The sequence below is a fragment of the Vigna umbellata genome, chromosome 3, assembly GCF_029865625.1.
Source record: "Vigna umbellata cultivar VRB3 chromosome 3, Vumbellata_1.0, whole genome shotgun sequence".
Lineage (NCBI taxonomy): Eukaryota > Viridiplantae > Streptophyta > Magnoliopsida > Fabales > Fabaceae > Vigna > Vigna umbellata.
This window is the reverse complement of record NC_142167.1, coordinates 16,523,692-16,540,751: the sequence shown is the minus strand read 5'-3', so window position 1 is coordinate 16,540,751 and position 17,060 is coordinate 16,523,692. Positions and strand designations below refer to the sequence as shown.

The 17,060-nt window shown below is 34.6% G+C and overlaps 3 protein-coding genes across 6 annotated transcripts; 1 reads left to right on the top strand and 2 right to left on the bottom strand.

Moving 5' to 3' along the window:
* Positions 1 to 2,906: 2,906 nt before the first annotated feature.
* On the bottom strand, positions 2,907 to 4,799 carry LOC124842650 (uncharacterized). Of its 4 annotated transcripts, none has more exons than XM_047319188.2 (2): positions 4,161 to 4,799; positions 2,907 to 3,078 (listed from the first exon to the last, which is right to left on the bottom strand). In XM_047319188.2, exon 1 carries the CDS (start codon positions 4,662 to 4,664, stop codon positions 4,161 to 4,163), a length of 504 nt encoding a protein of 167 aa, XP_047175144.1. In that variant the 5' UTR covers positions 4,665 to 4,799; the 3' UTR covers positions 2,907 to 3,078. The 4 variants fall into 4 exon arrangements, with proteins under 4 accessions (XP_047175144.1, XP_087964787.1, XP_087964790.1 ...); XM_088108661.1 differs by having other exon boundaries at positions 4,149 to 4,798; XM_088108664.1 differs by lacking the exon at positions 2,907 to 3,078 and adding an exon at positions 3,450 to 3,576.
* A 4,758-nt stretch (positions 4,800 to 9,557) lies between these two features.
* On the bottom strand, positions 9,558 to 13,327 carry LOC124842643 (protein disulfide isomerase-like 1-4). The gene is made up of 12 exons (XM_047319178.2): positions 12,624 to 13,327; positions 12,380 to 12,509; positions 11,847 to 12,012; positions 11,613 to 11,731; positions 11,424 to 11,504; positions 11,050 to 11,136; positions 10,856 to 10,930; positions 10,651 to 10,719; positions 10,494 to 10,574; positions 10,283 to 10,417; positions 10,083 to 10,139; positions 9,558 to 9,983 (listed from the first exon to the last, which is right to left on the bottom strand). The coding sequence occupies exons 1-12, from the start codon at positions 13,211 to 13,213 to the stop codon at positions 9,813 to 9,815; spliced, it is 1,761 nt and encodes a 586-aa protein (XP_047175134.2). The 5' UTR covers positions 13,214 to 13,327; the 3' UTR covers positions 9,558 to 9,812.
* A 2,507-nt stretch (positions 13,328 to 15,834) lies between these two features.
* Positions 15,835 to 16,964, top strand: LOC148201733 (uncharacterized). Its single transcript, XM_088110783.1, has 3 exons — positions 15,835 to 15,939; positions 16,037 to 16,138; positions 16,637 to 16,964. The coding sequence occupies exons 1-3, from the start codon at positions 15,919 to 15,921 to the stop codon at positions 16,751 to 16,753; spliced, it is 240 nt and encodes a 79-aa protein (XP_087966909.1). The 5' UTR covers positions 15,835 to 15,918; the 3' UTR covers positions 16,754 to 16,964.
* Positions 16,965 to 17,060: the final 96 nt, after the last annotated feature.

The following is a 17,060-nucleotide window of genomic DNA, read 5'->3' as shown; positions in this document are numbered from 1 at the left end:
ATGACTGGTAAGACAGCAAACTTGTATTTTTGGCTACATTTCTCACGTGATTTATGAGCTTGTTGTATCATTCAATAATGATGTCAGGTTATAAGAAACTACAGTGTTGAAAGGTTCCATGGGCTATTAACATGACTAATTAAATTGGTAGAAGTGGAAACTGAACAACCCCAGCCACAGCCCCAGCCCCAGCCCAACCCCAGCCCAGCCCCAACCCAGCTACAGCCCCAGCCCAGCCACAGTCCCAGCCCCAGCCCAGCCACAGTCCCAGCCCCAGCCCAGCTCAGGCCACAGCCCCAGCCCAGCCCCAGCCCAGCCCCAGCCCAGCCCCAGCCCAGCCCCAGCCACAGCCCAGCCACAGCCACAGCCACAGCCACAGCCACAGCCCCAGCCCCAGCCACAGCCACAGCCCCAACCACAGCCCCAACCACAGCCCAGCCCCAGCCACAGCCCAGCCCCAGCCCCAGCCCCAGCCCCAGCCCCAACCACAGCCCCAACCACAGCCACGCCCCAGCCACAGCCCCAGCCACAGCCCCAGCCACAGCCCCAGCCACAGCCCCAGCCACAGCCCCAGCCACAGCCCCAGCCACAGCCCCAGCCACAGCCACAGCCTCAGCCCAGCCACAGCCCCAGCCACAGCCCCAGCCCAGCCACAGCGACAGCCACAGCCCCAGCCCCTGCCCAGTCTGTTCACTCTGCAGACTTCATTTGATTGATTTTTTGACTCACACTAGTGACGAATAAAACGCCCTGGTTTGTTCTTTCTGATTGTTAGGTTGTGAGTAGTTCTATCCTTTAGTTTGATATACTTCCTGTGAAGAAAAAGATTTTGGTTATCGAATTAGATAGACAGTCAGTAATTTTGGAAAACTTGAGGTACTTAAATTCTGTCATTCAAAGAAGCTATACTTGGATTTATGACATTGGACTTGATTTGCATCTTAAACGAGCCAAAACTAATTCTCGTGAAACAGTGTGCATTGTATATGCGACCATCGCTGCTTTCTAATTTGAACACTACTTTTAAACTAGGCATATTGTTTCATTATGTTATCAAGTGTATTTTGTTTACACATTTTAGGCTTCTCGAGCTGTTGGTACGACAAATACTAATATCGGATTGTTACTTTTAGGGGCATTTTTTTATACCATTCTTCAACTTGCTCTTTTATTCCTCAAATGTCATATTAGCATTGTTCGCCAATTTATTTACTTTACTTGTTTGCAATCGATTCCTTAGCTTCACGATTGCTCATCCTGAGTACATTTTTTTCATTTGCCTTGTTGGTAGAGAACTTTATGTAGAACTGAAATAATGTATGGGTAACTAATTGTCTTATTTAAAAGTTTTATTGAATTGTGTAAGCATGGTGTTTAGGCATGTTTCATAGCCGCAATGTTTTAAAAGATTCAAGCAACCCAAATTTGAGGGAAAACCTGTATTTGGGACCTACAAAACCATTACAAGAAGAGTTGTGGACCTTCGTCCGAAAAGATTTACGGTAAAAACCTGCATTTTGCTAAGTCACTCATGTTATTGTTCTTGCAGTTGATACATTATGACCGTAGTGCGTTGTAAACTGTGGGATTCCTTCAATATTCGAACATCTTTGAAACATAAAGCAACCACTGGATATGGATGTTGAACTGAGTTGCGTCTTGCGTCACAGAACAGGCTTTTCAACAGTATTTTAGAAGATTATTTTATATCAGAAATATTGAGATTATACTTCTAATAATCATTATAAAAAAAACACTTTAAAGAACTAAAAAAATCTTTAAATAAACACAGACAAACGTACCCTGAATAGAGAATCTATAATTTTCATTTGATCAAGGGTAAACCTGCAAATTTGAGTTTCTTAATAGACTCTTGGAGTTTGGAGTTGTTTTCTTTTCATATTATCTAATGGAGATATTTTTATCTGAATTAGGTAGGATTGCACTAAACAATGAAGTTCTTTCATTTAATATACTTGCATAGCTCGAATTTGAATTTGAGACTACTTAATGAGATAAAATAAAAATAATCAAGGACTGTTATAACCTTTCATGTTTAATGTGCTAACAGAATTATTTTGTTGCACGTCCTTTGTCAAACATAAACGATGTCAGAGATTGGTTATTTGTCAACTTTGATACTTTTTGTTATTGGTTTGGAACTACTCAAGATTAGTTAGTTGTTCACCCAATATCAATTTTCGGTGAATCAAGCAATAAATAGCTTAATTCCTGTATCTTCAACTTTTTTGGATATAAATATATATATCAAAGTGTATTTGTAAAATGTTACTGGCTGGTTTGACAAAAAATTTGGCTCATTTAAGAATATATACTTAAACCGATACAAACCAACATAGAAACATCAATATTTATCCAAGTTTTCCATTCCTATAATTTGTTATTTTTAAAGTTGAATATCATCCTGAATATATATATATTGAATATAATTTGATAAAAAAAAAGTATTTCTTTTATTGTATAAAAAAGATTCTAGATAAACTTAATAACTATAATTAGTTAGTGTAAAAGTATTTAATTTAGTTTACATTTTAGTTTAGAAATACAGTGTTAAATGGAATCTTAAAAATTAATGGTGCAAAACATAGAAGAAAAGTAAGCGCTTGATATTTTAAGTATAAAGAGGGTTTCCAAAAGGCAAAAAACATAACATGGAACAGTTTGTTTGGTATAGGTATTTCATTACATTTAAGAGGATTGATTTAGGTTGATTTATGAAGATTATGTGTATTTAATGTGGATTATCTGTAATATTCAGTGGGGAATGACACGAGAAGTGGGTGATTTATAGTGATTGTTGTGTGAATTACCGATTTACCCCCACTATCTTTCTTTTTGAATTTTTTATAATTATTATTACGAAACATATAAAGATATTTCCAAAAAAAATATACCAAAAACAATAAAATAACTACTGACAATGAATGATATAAAGTGTTGAAAGAGTGGAAGCGCAATTGAAGATGGGTCCGTGATCCATCATCCAAAATGGATAGGTACCAACCAGAATGCATTTACTCTGCCTCCGTCAAACCATGAACACTTCTTTCTACATACCTGTATTGATAGGGATTGAAGAAGATGTGTGTCTATATATTAACTAATGCAATTAGCATTTAAATTACCTAAAGCACTCTAAGTAAATTAACTAATGCAATTACCAATCAATAAAAGAATCCAAATAATTGAAAACAAATACACTGAAATTCAATAAATAAATAAATAAATAAATAAAAACTACAACATCTTTATCAGATTGGATCGAGCTTCGTATTTGATTTTGAAAATTGATCTAACCCAGTTCAAACTAAATTTATATATGTGAATATATTTTTTAATTATAAACTTATTATATAAGTTATGCCTATATATTTTAAATATATTCATAAAAAAATGACATGATTTCAACTAACTTATGAAACGGGGTATTGAAGAAATTGACTTTTTCTTTTCCAATTAAGTCGTGAATATAAAAATCGAAATCCTAATCACACAATAGACTTATTTGCTAACCATCATAATCACGATCAGGATTTCATACTGGATTCAAATATCCTGCATACGTCAACAGAATAGAAGTGTACGTCAACTTAGACAAAAATATTCCAGAATTATCATCAGAGCACAGAAAACAGTAGAACGGGGAGTCCCTCTCGATTAGGGGTCTAGAAAGGTATTTGGTGAATCAAGGGTTTAGAAGGTATTTGGTGAAGTGAATTAAAAACATAGGTATTATTAAATGACATGAGATATGTTAGGGGCAGGAAGTGAGAAAGAAAAAATTGATATAATAAATTTGAATCCATCCAATAAAAGTAAAATATACACTCTAGAGATATATTTTAACCGAAATTGAAGTAATATAAGTAATTTACAGTATAATCAAATAATCACGCCATTCGAATAAAAACACACGAAAAAATAAACAATGGTAGGGATTCCTGTGGAATTGACTAATAAAGAGTCCTCAAAATTCAATACATGGATCTACATTTGACTACTTGCTAGCAACAAAACAAATTTCTGATTTGTAAATGAAATTTAAATTCAAATCATTCAGATGTTATGAATACTATGTAATAGAATTGGAATTAAAAAAAAAACTAGAACAGTATGATGAATAATACCGAATGGTCAACCTAAAGAAGTTCTCTCCTCGCAGCATATCCATACTGGGACCGTTGCATGTTCTGGCGGCGCTTCTTGTACACTACCGCGCCCAACACCACCACGCCAGCACCGACAATCACTCCCAGCGCTATTCCCGCTTTCTTCCCGGAACTCATTCCTTCTGAGGACGATTTACCATTGTGGCCAGCCAAATCGGCATGGTTGACTCCGCCGTCATCTGCAGCGTCCGGAGACGGTGATGAAGCCGGCGAAGGAGATGGATTTTCCTGAGGCGGGGGAACGGGCGGCGAATCGTGATGAGAAGGCGCGGGAGACGGAGATTGAGGCGGCTCGGAAGGGGAATTGTGGGAAGGAGGAGCAACATGAGGAGAAGGAGAATGTCGAGGAGGAGAAGAGGGAGAAAATTCCGGAGGCGGAGCCGGTCCCGGCGATTCGCCGGCGGAAGCGATGTTGACTAAAAAAGAAAGAAGGAGAAGAAGAGCGGAGAATGCTGCGGGGGAAGGATTAGCCATTGAAGGAGGAATTGAGTTTGGATTGAAGAATGTTGGATCTGATATTGAAAGTGTGTGAGAAAAGGATGAACTGTTTTGAACGGAACGGAGAAATTCAGTGCTAGATCTGGAAAAGTGTGCGGACAGAAAATGATGAGTTGGGGTTTATAAGGGGTAATCCCTCGCGATTCGAGCAGATCGAACGGCGTATATTGGGAAGAAATCTCATCGGCGCGGCGATGAAAGACACGTGGAGTGAAGAAAGAAGAGTGGAAAGTGCAGTATTTTACTGTTTATTGTGGAAACTTGAGAAGGAAGTGACGTGAATGTGATACATGGGAAGAAGCACTTGGACAGCTTTTAAGGTGTATTTGGATTGGAGAAAGGGAAGAAAAAAAACACTACCTTGGTTTATTATTAATTAATTATTATTATTATAATTATTATTATTTGATTTTAGTATAAGGTAGCTTCAAAGTAAAAGTTACGTTGTAGGATGAAATATCGAAGCGTGAAATTGTAATTCAGCACTTAATTCCCGAAAGTTTTCTAATGTCAACCCAAAGAGGCAGATATTTTTTTGGTTATAAAAGTAATACTTAATTAAATATTAATATATATCATATATCACGCACTTGTAAATTATGTATATACATCTAACTTATATCTAAATTATGATACTATTCAAGTTAGACTAATTAACTTCGATATATATATATATATATATAATTTTTTTTTTACGTATTTAGGTTTTGTGGCCTAAGTCAACTTTTAAAAATGATAAAAAGAAACTTATATAAAAGTTAGGTTTAAACTTCATAGCATAGACTTCTTTATTTATCGTACATATAATTAATGGTTTACTTTGACTAAGCTGGAATTCACAATTTTTTTCTTATTATGTTTTTGTCTCTATTTGTTTGTGTCGTGTGTAACAGAACATGCATCATTTTCCATATGTATACCTTAAAAGTGTTACTGCTCTTCGTTACTTTAATTTGAAATTAAAAAGAAAAAGTGATTATTAATTGTATCATTTTAGCGCTGTTGTTATGTGCCGTCGGAGACGGACATTGAACTCACTAAGATGACTTGTAAAATTATATTAAAAAGGACAGTATGCTTAACATCTCAACTCAATATATATATGACTCGTTATGTGATGGACACTTTACACCATAAATCAAACATTTTTTTTAAGTTTATTTCATTAAAATATAGTTTGTTTAGAAAAAGTATAAATAAAATTGTCTCCTTTGTATTACACCATTTTAAGTTAATTAAAATAATATTCAAAGCTTCTTTTTCGTTTTGTTATCATGAAAAAATTATTAAGTTAAAGATGTAAATCAGTTAAATAAAAGTCAAATAATTATAAAAATTATTAGAATATCTTTTCCCGTTACAACACATCACCACTTTCACAGTTTCCACCACCACCACCGCATCACTGCAAGGGAAGAAGGAAAAATGGAGGATGTTGGAGAGGAAGAAAAAAAAGAAAGAAAATGCTCATTTTGAAAGGTTCTTTCCAAAATATATTTCATGTTTCAAAAAGTTATTTCCAATTATAAAAACCCATTTCAAAAGATATTTTATGAATTCCAGAAAAGTTTTTACTTTTTGGGTTAAATATTTCTTTTTCCATAAACTATTAAACGATTTTGTTTTTAGTCTTTCTTTCAAACTTTGGTACACTTTGATCTCTTCTTAAGGAAACCATAATTTTTCGTCCTCTAAAACCAACCGCGTTAAAAATTAGGTGATGTGGTCTTTCTTTATAACGTTTGTCATGTTGGATCTTTTTTAATGCAAAGTGTGAACATTGCTTTATTAGCTTCATTGGTAAAGTTTTCTTTATAAGCGAAGCGAGATCTCCTTCACGAGATAGAGCTCCACAACATAGAAGATTAGGGTGCTTTACGAATACTTCAACGAAATCTTGATTAGGGTTCATGAGATTAGAGGTGCGCTTGTTATGCAGTTTGTTTGCTATTTATCACTGGAAAAAACACGAAAAAGAAAAGCTTGGAGTTGGTCTTCAAAATAAGTTCATTCTTCGTTTTCGTGCACATGTTGAAAAAGTTTCCACTGTCCATTTTCCTTATCCCATTCAAATGGAGAAAGCAAAGAAGATGCTGAAAGTGGGTATGACCATTTTCTTAGTTCTAGCTTTATTTTAAATCTTAAGTGTGATTTGATAGAAGAGAAATTTTTTCATCCCCTGCAATCATGATTCCTTCGTATTACTAAATTTTGTTTGGATAGACGATTATATTTCTAGTAATATTTATATTAATTTAGCAAAATCTTTAGTTTACTGTCTTATTAAATGCTTTAATAAGTATAAATTTACATTTTCTTTCATTTAATTTTGTTATTTCAAATTGGAAAAGTTTGTTTCCCACATTCCCACGCGAAAATGCTTTCATGGAAAACTTGGTCAAAACCATTTCCAGGAAGGAAAATAGATTTTCGTAATCCTAGATTTTCGGGTAATTAAAAATTATGTCTATTATTTCTTGTTTTAACTCTATTATAGGTTCTTTAACGTGTGACTATAGATATATGTTTGGTATATCGCCTGAAAGTGTTGGTTGTTGATGCTCCTAGACAAGGGAACACGAGCAAGACCATGGAGATGCATTTCAAGTACACAAGTGGGGGATTGGTGAAACTTGGATATATGATGTGTTGATTGTTTTTACGTAAGGTTGAGTGCACTAGAAATGTTATTTTTTTTTTATAGAAACTGGTGATATGTTGTTGTAACATGTAAATTACAAATCATGAAAGCATGGCTTTTTATGCTTATTCTGTTTATATTTGATTCCTTTGATTTAGAAGGCAGAATAGGAAACACACATAAGGAGTTTAATATAAATATTTAATAAGTCAGATTATGTACAGAAATTAATCTCAATAGAGATGCAATTCACACTCAACAATTTCTTATATGTCTTTACAATGATGCAATAAATTTAATGATAAGATCCACCATCTCGACATCATAAGCAGAGTTAAGCTTATTGTTCAACTGCTTTACGCTTATCAATCCATCTTTCGTTCCCATAACAAAGAGTTTTGGTTTCGGGGACTGGAGGATGGCTTTGTGTTGTCGTCCAAAAAGGACTGAGGCAGTCATTCCGAATGGGTAACCTATGCTTACATAGCTAATGACTTTTTCAATTTGATCAACGATAAACTCTGTTATAGGTGTACCTATAATAAAAGAAACAGCTTAAATATATGGCAGACCTTATTATACGTTTTGCAAGCCTATCCTGCAAATGAAGGGAGCAATCAATGTCTTCCACAACAAGAATGGAATGGTTCCTGGTGGTAGTTAACAACTTCCTAAGATCAGAATTTCCATTAACAATAGTGAGTTCCAAGTCATAGACATCGAAATTCAAATAATTAGCCATAGCAGCAATCAAACTCGATTTCCAAGTTCCAGAAGACCCGAAAGCAAGTACCCTCTCTTCCACGCCTTCCCAACACTCTTATATAAACCCTTCCTCTCTACAAACCTATCAAAATCCCTAATTATCATCTCCTTTAATTCTCAATCGTCATAGTCATAAATCTCGAAGAACTGTACCGCGATGTTCGATTTGTCGCGTCAGGACACAAGCCTCTACCAAAACGGCACACCGTTAAAGGAGTATGTGATCTCGTCGTTGTCGTCCATGAAAAGGGACACGTGGCACGATTTTCAAGACATCGTGGCGCATAAGGGCTTCGTGTTTAGTGTCTCCTACGATTAGAGGTAGAGATTTGCCACTGCGAAAAGCGGGTTCAGAGTGAGCCCGTTCAATTTGTTAATGACAAGGGTGCGTTTTGTGGAGAAAGAGGAGAGGAGTTTCGATATTTTTGAGTGGAAGTAGTTTTGGAACTCTGGAAAAATGTAGGTACAGGTGAACAAGCAGAGGAGTATCACGGTCATCATACATGTTCTCAAACGTGACAAACACTACGTGACCAGACCTTAGCCAACTCAACTAAATTTTAATGCCGATAATTTTAGAGGACGAAAAATAATCTTAAGGAGAAGGATCAAAATATAACAAAATTTGAAAGAAGAACTAAAAACAAAATCACTTGATAGTTTAGAGATTAGAAACATATTTAACCCTTATTTAATTTCGTTCCGAAAATTTAATTTAAAAAATTCAATTATGAAAATATTGTTTCGGAAATTCTGAAAAATTTATTCTGTAAAGCTTTCAAAATTTATTCTTTGATTTTTAAGTATTTTGAATTTCTTTTCATTCTTTCCATTTTAGCCCATGGACCCACGATCCATATTTGGACTAGGACAAACCAACTGCAATTTCAGGACAGTTTCTACCTGCACCACCCGCACACCTTTTTTTTTCATTTGTTTTCTTTTTTAATTGTTCAATCAAAAACAAAAAATATTTCTAGATTATGTAATTTAGAAACCATTCATTTTTAGGAAAAGACTTTCAAATTTCACAACCAATCAAATATAACTTTCAAATTATGTAATCCAGAAATCAAATTACTTCCAAATTGTGTATTCAAATAACTTTCAAATTATTCCGAAAGTTATTTTAATTTCTAAATTGTTTCAAAAGTTATTTTTAACTCCCAATTTGTACGACCCAACTCCTTATGGAAACAACATTAATCAGACCGTACCACCCTTCATTTTGGAATGGTTGCTATTTGGTGATGGACTGATAGTTGAGTTTATGGATGTCCTTTTGTCGGTAGTTTGGGAATGTCTACCAACTTTATTTGGAATGGTTGGTCATAGAATAAATAGCTGCATGGCAAACTCACTTTTCAATGAAAGCTCTATTTTTTTTTTACTTATTATTCAATAGTTTTTATCAAAACAAAACACAACCAATACTCTAATACCGAAATAAAATTGACAGCAGATAAAATAAAATTTCCGAAGAATTCTTTTAGATTAAAGTCTCGCCCAAAATTCTAATACTCAGACATTAAAGTTGAAGAATCTAATACTTATGTTACCTCGTTTCACCACTACCCTGTCCTTGGCTATTTGTCTTGGTCAGAGTGAGGGAAACTGGTCGGTTTTTCGCATCCAATCATTCCTTTGCTAAGCACCTTTTCACTCCGTTATCATCTGTCTGAACCGTACCTCTCGTAAATAGAAGTGCCTTTCAATTCTTACAATTCATCCTTCACATCAGTGCTGCTGCTCTGGCTTTCCTTCACATCAGAACTATCGCTACTGGGTTCAGAAGTTGTGGCTGGTTTCTGGAGCTGGAATGGGATTGATGCATGTTTCCTGAGGAACTTGTAAAAAGATACCACCGTACGATCCACATCAACAGGAATCTGCATACATCATGAAACAGATACATATTAAATCATCTCATGATATAGTATAAGAAGATACGGGAAGCTAAATACTGTGCACGGTTGTTTCATACGTACAGGATCAGAACTCTTGTTTGCTGCTGGGTAGAAGAGAAGAGTGGGAAATCCATCAGCCTGCAAAGTGGAGAAAAATACTTAGTCAGTACTTTTAAAATTCAAAACTCATCAAGAGTTAGAGCAATGCCAATTATTGAGAACAGCAATAGCACAGACTATATACTATATTCTGTCAACATCTAGTTTAAATTTGTGTTTACCTTGGCCCTGGGATGCTCATTTGTTGTTCCGTCCATCTTGGCTATAACAATAGACTCAATGCTGTGAAGATGTTTAGCAAGCTTGTTGTATGTTGGTTCCAGAGCTTGGCAGTGACCACACCAGGGGGCATAAATCTAATAATACGACAACTAACATGAACAATTTGCACAGCAAATACATGAGTTGGAAACTAATGGGTTAGCATTGTACCTCAAGCAGAACATCCTTTGACTCGTCCAAGACAATTTCATCAAAGTTATTTCCAACAACTATTTTCACATCACCATCATTCTGTCATCAAGTAAGCCAACATGTCAGGTATGAAATTTTGGCCAATAAAACATGGATGGACAACAAAATAACTTACGCTTTCAGGAACTGGGTCTGACTTGAGGAAAGGTTTTAGCTTGTCTTCAAGAAAATCATTTCCAAACGCCTGAGAAGAAATAAAGAATACAACTTTTTAGCCACAATCTGTTATGAGCCCTACTAAAACATAGAAGAAAACATTTGTGCTTGTTCCATAATGTAGTAACAGAAATGAACCATGGCAAAAAGGACAAGAAGAGTACCGTTATTTTGTCAACAGACACATCCCCATCAAGCAAAAATTTTCTTCCATCATCATTGCCTGTGTATGCAAGTACCTATATTGGAAATTTCATCAGTGACTTAGTATACTACATTGAGTCTAAACAACATAACATGTGCAGAATCTCATGACTAAACCACAGGATGAAATTAAGAAATGAAGGGAAATTATTACTTTGGGGTCATTCCCAGTGATACCAAAATAATCTGCAACCGGCTTTCCAACATCTTCATTATCCATTTCCACAAGAACAAATATCAGCTGCAACAGAACATTGTACAGTAGAAAATACATTATTGAGTCTTTAACAGAAACTAAGTTTTGTGGGGGAAGGGTGGGTGAATGAGTTATAATTAAAATTAAGGAAAAAGAAATTTATTATTTCTCAATTTTTAAATGATTGGGACTATTTCATGAACAGTAAGAGATGTCAAATTTGAGATATCTGAAGATTCAGTACTCAGCAATGGCAATACAAAATTTGTCTACAGACTTCACGAAAGAATGAAATAACAGAATTATTCAAGTAATATAACGTGAGGAAATACCTTGCCCTTAAAAAGTTTTGCAGATTCTTTAAATACTGGAAGAAACTTCTCTGTATCATTTGAAGTCGCAAACAGCAACAACTAAAAATGAAAATTTTAACACACAAGATTAGAAGTCAGTCAAGATTCCATTTTCAAGGTATAATTGTTGCTACATTGAAAACAAAAATAAATAACGCAAGCAATTACCTGTTTCTTAATTTCACTTTCAAATATTGCAGAGGCACTTTCTCTTGTAAAAGTTGTAACCAAAGGAAGCTTGTTGGAAGATACAAATTCAGCTATTTCAGATTTCACAAATTTGCCATCTGCAGAGACAGTGAAATATATATATATATATCTGAGTTTCTTACAAAAAAATAAAAAACAGAATATCACTTCTTTTTTTCAGAGGGAAGGGAGGGAGAAGAACAAGGAACAAACCAAAATGGTTGAGTTTCTCCTCCTCTTTTTTGAGCAAGATCAAAGCAGGGCGTTTAACACTAGCATCAATATGGAAAAGCTTTGCCACCTCAGGTACCACAGTTTGATAAAAATTGACACCATCCTCGAGCTTTGATGCTGCGGCTAGCTCATCACTCTCAGCACCCTGCACATTATAAACGGATAAGTATTAACCAAAGATCAAGCCTAACAATTAACAGTATGATAGATTAGCAAAGATCGGATCAATCAAATCTAATCCAGAAAACCAACAATGACAAATGGCCCTTTTATTTACAATGGATTGATTTGGAAATGAGGCAGTCTATCACTGTATCTTAATTTTACACAAAACTTACCTTAGTATGAGCATGATGAACGTAAGAGAACACAATCTAAGCACTTGACTTTGCATTATCATCTAGTTACAAACTACCATATATGATAAGTTTGTTAACTTTTACACAAATTACCTTAAAAGTCGTTTAAATTACCAAATACATTCAACAAACAAATTGCGTTTGAAAACTTACAACTAAAGAGTTCAGGAAGCCCAAAACAACTTTACTTTCGGCGGTCAATATGCGTTCAGCTTCATCCAAGGTGGTTATGTTAGACACACCAGGTCCTATCTTCTTCTTGATCCATGTCACTATACCATCTCTACATTGCAGTGCAACAAAGAAGTCAAACAGTCAATTCGAATTGAAAAGTCAAAAACAATGCCACGCCAATTGAAAGAAAAATTCCAAGATCGAAAAAATGCAGCGATTTTACTTGGTTCTTTGGCCAGTGTAAGGCTTGTGAACGCCATCGACGAAGAAGAAGACAGTGGGGAAGCCCTGGACATCGTACTCGTGCGCCAATTCGTTCTCGATGGTGGCGTCGACCTTGGCCAAAACAACGCCGTCGAGCTTGAGCTCGGTAGCGGCAGCGGCGTACTCAGGCGCAAGGGCCTGGCAGTGGCCGCACCAGGGGGCGTAGAACTCGACCATGACGAAGCGATTGTTCTCGATGACGGTGGTGAAGTTGCGCTCCTTCAAAACGACGACGTCCTTGTCGTCGACCGCGGGCTCCTTGAACGCGTCCTCGGTGGAGGAGTCGAAGCCGGAGAAGTCGCCAAAGTCGTCGTCGTCGTCTTCATCGCCGTTGAAGTGGTCCGGATCTGGGAACTGGGCGCGGTGCGAAGTAGCGGCGACGTCGTCAGGTTCCTCGAGGAAACTGAGATCTTCATCGTCATCGTTGTCGTTTTCCTTGTTTTTGTTGTCGTTTGGAGAGGGCTTGTCGGAGAGAGAGAGGGAGAGGGAGGAGAAGAGAAGAAGAGTGGCGAGTGAGAGCGAAAGGAGGAATCTTTTACGAGTTAACATTGTGGATGCGATGAAGATCGAACGGAACGCCGGTGAATATGGGAGAAATTGGAGTTAGTGAAGTAAATGAATTCAGTATGAGTCATCAACCTTTGACCGACATCACTCTCTCCTCATTCCATAATAAATGTTTTATTTCAATACATTATTTTGTTCATTAAGTTTTGCATTATTTTTGTTTACTATATTATCTTTATTTTGCAAAATAATATTACCTAATAATAACTATTGTAAAATGATTATTTTATCATTTAATTGTACGTCTAAAAGTGTGTGATCCAAATATTACTCTTTTATTTTAGGTCACAATAGTTATTCAAGGAAGAGAAAAGTTTTTTTCTAATAGTATAGTTTTGGTTTCTCTTAGATTAGTTTAAGGACTTGCTGGATTGTGTGATTAATATTTGATTTTAATTTATCAATTTAAAAATAAAAATAGTAATAGAAAATAGAATGAAGGTTTTAAATAGGACTATTTGAAAATTGTTTATGAATTACTAATATGATAAATTATTTTGAATTGGTTGTTTGTCAGGTGTATCAAATTTTAATGGTTTAGAAATTTAGATGGAATATAATGTTATGATAAAAGGTGATGACTCATAATTAATGAGTGTTATGGATTTGATATAGTGTCTCGATCTTACAATATAAAGAAAAGAAACATGTGGACGTTGGGTCTGTGGATTATTAAAATGTGCATGTAGAAGATCTACAATGGAGAATTTATTAATGTCCCGAATATACTTTAAAATTGATAATATCCAAATTATTTTGTTGGATGGGATAGAGTGAAAAAAATATAATAATTATTCACAAGGTTTTTTTTTAATGTGAAGTAATGTGATTTTAAAATCACGAAGGTAGTGTAACTTTAAAAAAAAATCAAAATTAAAAGTTTTTTTGAATTATCATTGACATAAATAAATTTGTCGATAAATTTGAACTATCAATTAATTTTATTAAGAAATTTTAATTATCAAATAATTCGGTAATATATATTTTGCATTACTGTATATCGTATTAATTCCTTATGGTCTAAATAATCTCGATATTTTAAGACTCTCATTTGAGCCGTGTTTAATATGAATTACTAGTGTACTATATGTATTTAAAATCATCTTGGTTTATGTTGGTCGAGTACATCACACTCTGTGTTGGCTTGGTATATCACAACATATATTGTTCTAATACATTTCAATCTATGGTGTCCTAATGCATCTCAAACTATGATGGTCTAAAATATTTCAGTCTATAATGGTCTAAAACATCATGACTTAAGATGACTTGGAGCATCCTGACCTATGATGGTCAGGTATATCTCAATCTATGACAACCTATAACATTTTAGCCTATGATAGTTTAAATATTCTCAACTAAGATGACTCAAATAATTTTGGTTAACTAAACAAATGATTTAAAATTAAGGAATATTACATAGGTCACTAATGAAGGTTAATTAAGGTAATTGTTTGCAAGTTCAAGCTCAACCATGTAAAGACTCATAAGTTTAGTATAAAATAACATTATTCTCAAGGTAATTAATTATTACACATTCATTACATTATTCACTTATATATGACGAATTCGATTGACTTCTGCATTAGAGTGTCTTTTGCAGACACAATTCACAACTCTACTCAGTTGAGAATGAGATATAGATATGAAGACATCTTACTTAAAATATTTAAGAATAAAATGATATTAAAAAGTCTTTACATGATAATTTCAACCTATTAATAACAAAATAACCATAATGTAAAATGCATGAATATAACTTATCTAATATTGGAATTTCTCTAATTGTATTTCCTAAAGCAAATCTCTACGAATCATAAAAATATAAAAAATATAATTGTAATACTCTTTAACATTTTATTTTCGATCCAAAATTTATAATATAATCAATTTCATCCATAACTCTCAACATGTTATTTTTTTTATATATATTTTACTCTAAAATTGAACTTTTTATGGTAGTTTTGTGAGACAAATTCATAATATTAAATCAAATATCTTTAAAAGAAATTACATTTTAAAAGTAAACTCCAAGTCTAAAATTAAACACTGTATGTTATATTATCTATCATAGTTATTGTGTATAAGTCAAATTGAAATTGGCTGATATGAAAGTCATAAATCACCTTTCAAATTACAAATTAACCTATTTGAAGTCGATAAAAGAAATATCTTCCAAATTATATAATCATAAATAATAAGATAGTATTAGTGCAATATTTACCTTTTCACAAAATTTATCGACAAAAAAAAAATCTTAAATCGTATTATGGAATTACCCAACCATAAAAGTTTTAGATAACAAACATAAGAAAATTATACCAAAAATATTGTTGGGATCCACCATGTTCACTTTAAATGGTTTGTAAACCACATTGTAAACACTTGTACACTACTACTACTACTAGTATACCACCATTGATTAGAGACAGTTTTCTCCAAAAGAAATTGTGGGGTGAAGAAATAAAAAAAATAATAAAGAACCTTCAAAAGATGGTGTTGAAGTGCATCCTTTGGGCCTAGTGGTTTGGGCAGTGCAACAAACAGGCCCAAGCAGGGAGAAGTAAGCGGCGAATACGACGTCGTGAGGAGCGTAGGCTTTTCCCGAAGCAAGATCCGGAAGGGGCATTTGAAGGAGAAGTATTGTTCCGATAAATCTGTTGCAGCGAACAAACAAAAAGGAAAGGATGATCAGCATTCTCACCCAGGTACGAGTTCCTCTATCAGAATATTATCAGTTTAGGTTTTTTGTTTTCTTTCAATTTAAAGGTGAGGACTTTAATGGCGGATTTGGGTTTGAAATAGGAACGGCTTCTGGGAGCTTCACTGGGAGTGGTATTGACGGGGGTGGTTGTGTTTGAGCAACGCAGATACATCTACGCCTCTATTTCACAAAACCAATATCAGGTACTACTCGCTTATCCCTTCCTTCTTTACCTTATTCCTGTCAATTCAGTTTATCTAATTGCGTAGATGGAATCACAGATACTAGATACACCAAATGAATTCACATTGTTATTGACTCTTGATTGAATAAGTGGTGTGGTGTGGTGTGGCCTGCGCTAGTTTTACTTTTAAATTATAACTACCCTTCAAGTTTGGCTGTCATTTTTCTTATACAACAGACAATCCACAATCTGTTGTGTTTGGGAAGGGCTATTTGTTTGTTGTATTTTAATCTGTGGTATGATGAAAGGTTGTACATTTAATTTTGGTTAAAACTGGGTTTGAACTTGGAAGTCTTGTGATTTGTGTTTGGAAACTTTTACCTCAAAATTGCTTTTTGAAAACTTTATTTTATTTTTCTGCAAGTCTACAGACCCCCTTTTGAGACACAAGGTGCAGATAAGTTTGTTTTTTGATTTGGTACTTTTAAACTATAACCTTTCTGCTTTCACTCTCCAGGTCGGAGAACCTATATTTGGAAAAAAATCACGTTCTGAATTTGCTCATAAGTGGAACAAAACAGTGGATCAGACATTTGGACCTTTGATAAAGTCCCTCAGCTCACGAGGATGGTAGAAATGTTATGAGAAAATTTATTTTAATATCATCTCTTGTAATTGTGATATCAAAACATACCATACAAGGCCTTATTTTTACCTTGACATTTTAGATTTTTAAATGGTTGTGCGCATGGACACAGCTAGTGATGTTTGAACACCAATGTAATGTATTCTGCAATACTTGGCTGTTGCTTTAATATTTGAATCAAGATACCTGATTTAGGAGACAGACAACGTTTTGGTGGCTGGAAATTCGAAATAGACAACCTAAGAAATAGTTTGTTTGTTCGTTGACGCCAAATAAAACATTCATTCGTTCTCGT

Bases quoted from the DNA above. Each gene is read 5' to 3' on its own strand.
- LOC124842650 (XM_047319188.2), bottom strand. From the start codon at position 4,664: ATGGCTAATCCTTCCCCCGCAGCATTCTCCGCTCTTCTTCTCCTTCTT.
- LOC124842643 (XM_047319178.2), bottom strand. From the start codon at position 13,213: ATGTTAACTCGTAAAAGATTCCTCCTTTCGCTCTCACTCGCCACTCTT. The intron at 10,931-11,049 runs GTAATAATTTCC...TTTCCAATATAG, and splicing joins TCACTGGGAATGACCCCAAA to GTACTTGCATACACAGGCAA. The intron at 10,575-10,650 runs GTAAGTTATTTT...ACTTGATGACAG, and splicing joins CAGACCCAGTTCCTGAAAGC to AATGATGGTGATGTGAAAAT.
- LOC148201733 (XM_088110783.1), top strand. From the start codon at position 15,919: ATGATCAGCATTCTCACCCAG. The intron at 15,940-16,036 runs GTACGAGTTCCT...GGTTTGAAATAG, and splicing joins TGATCAGCATTCTCACCCAG to GAACGGCTTCTGGGAGCTTC. The intron at 16,139-16,636 runs GTACTACTCGCT...TTCACTCTCCAG, and splicing joins TTTCACAAAACCAATATCAG to GTCGGAGAACCTATATTTGG.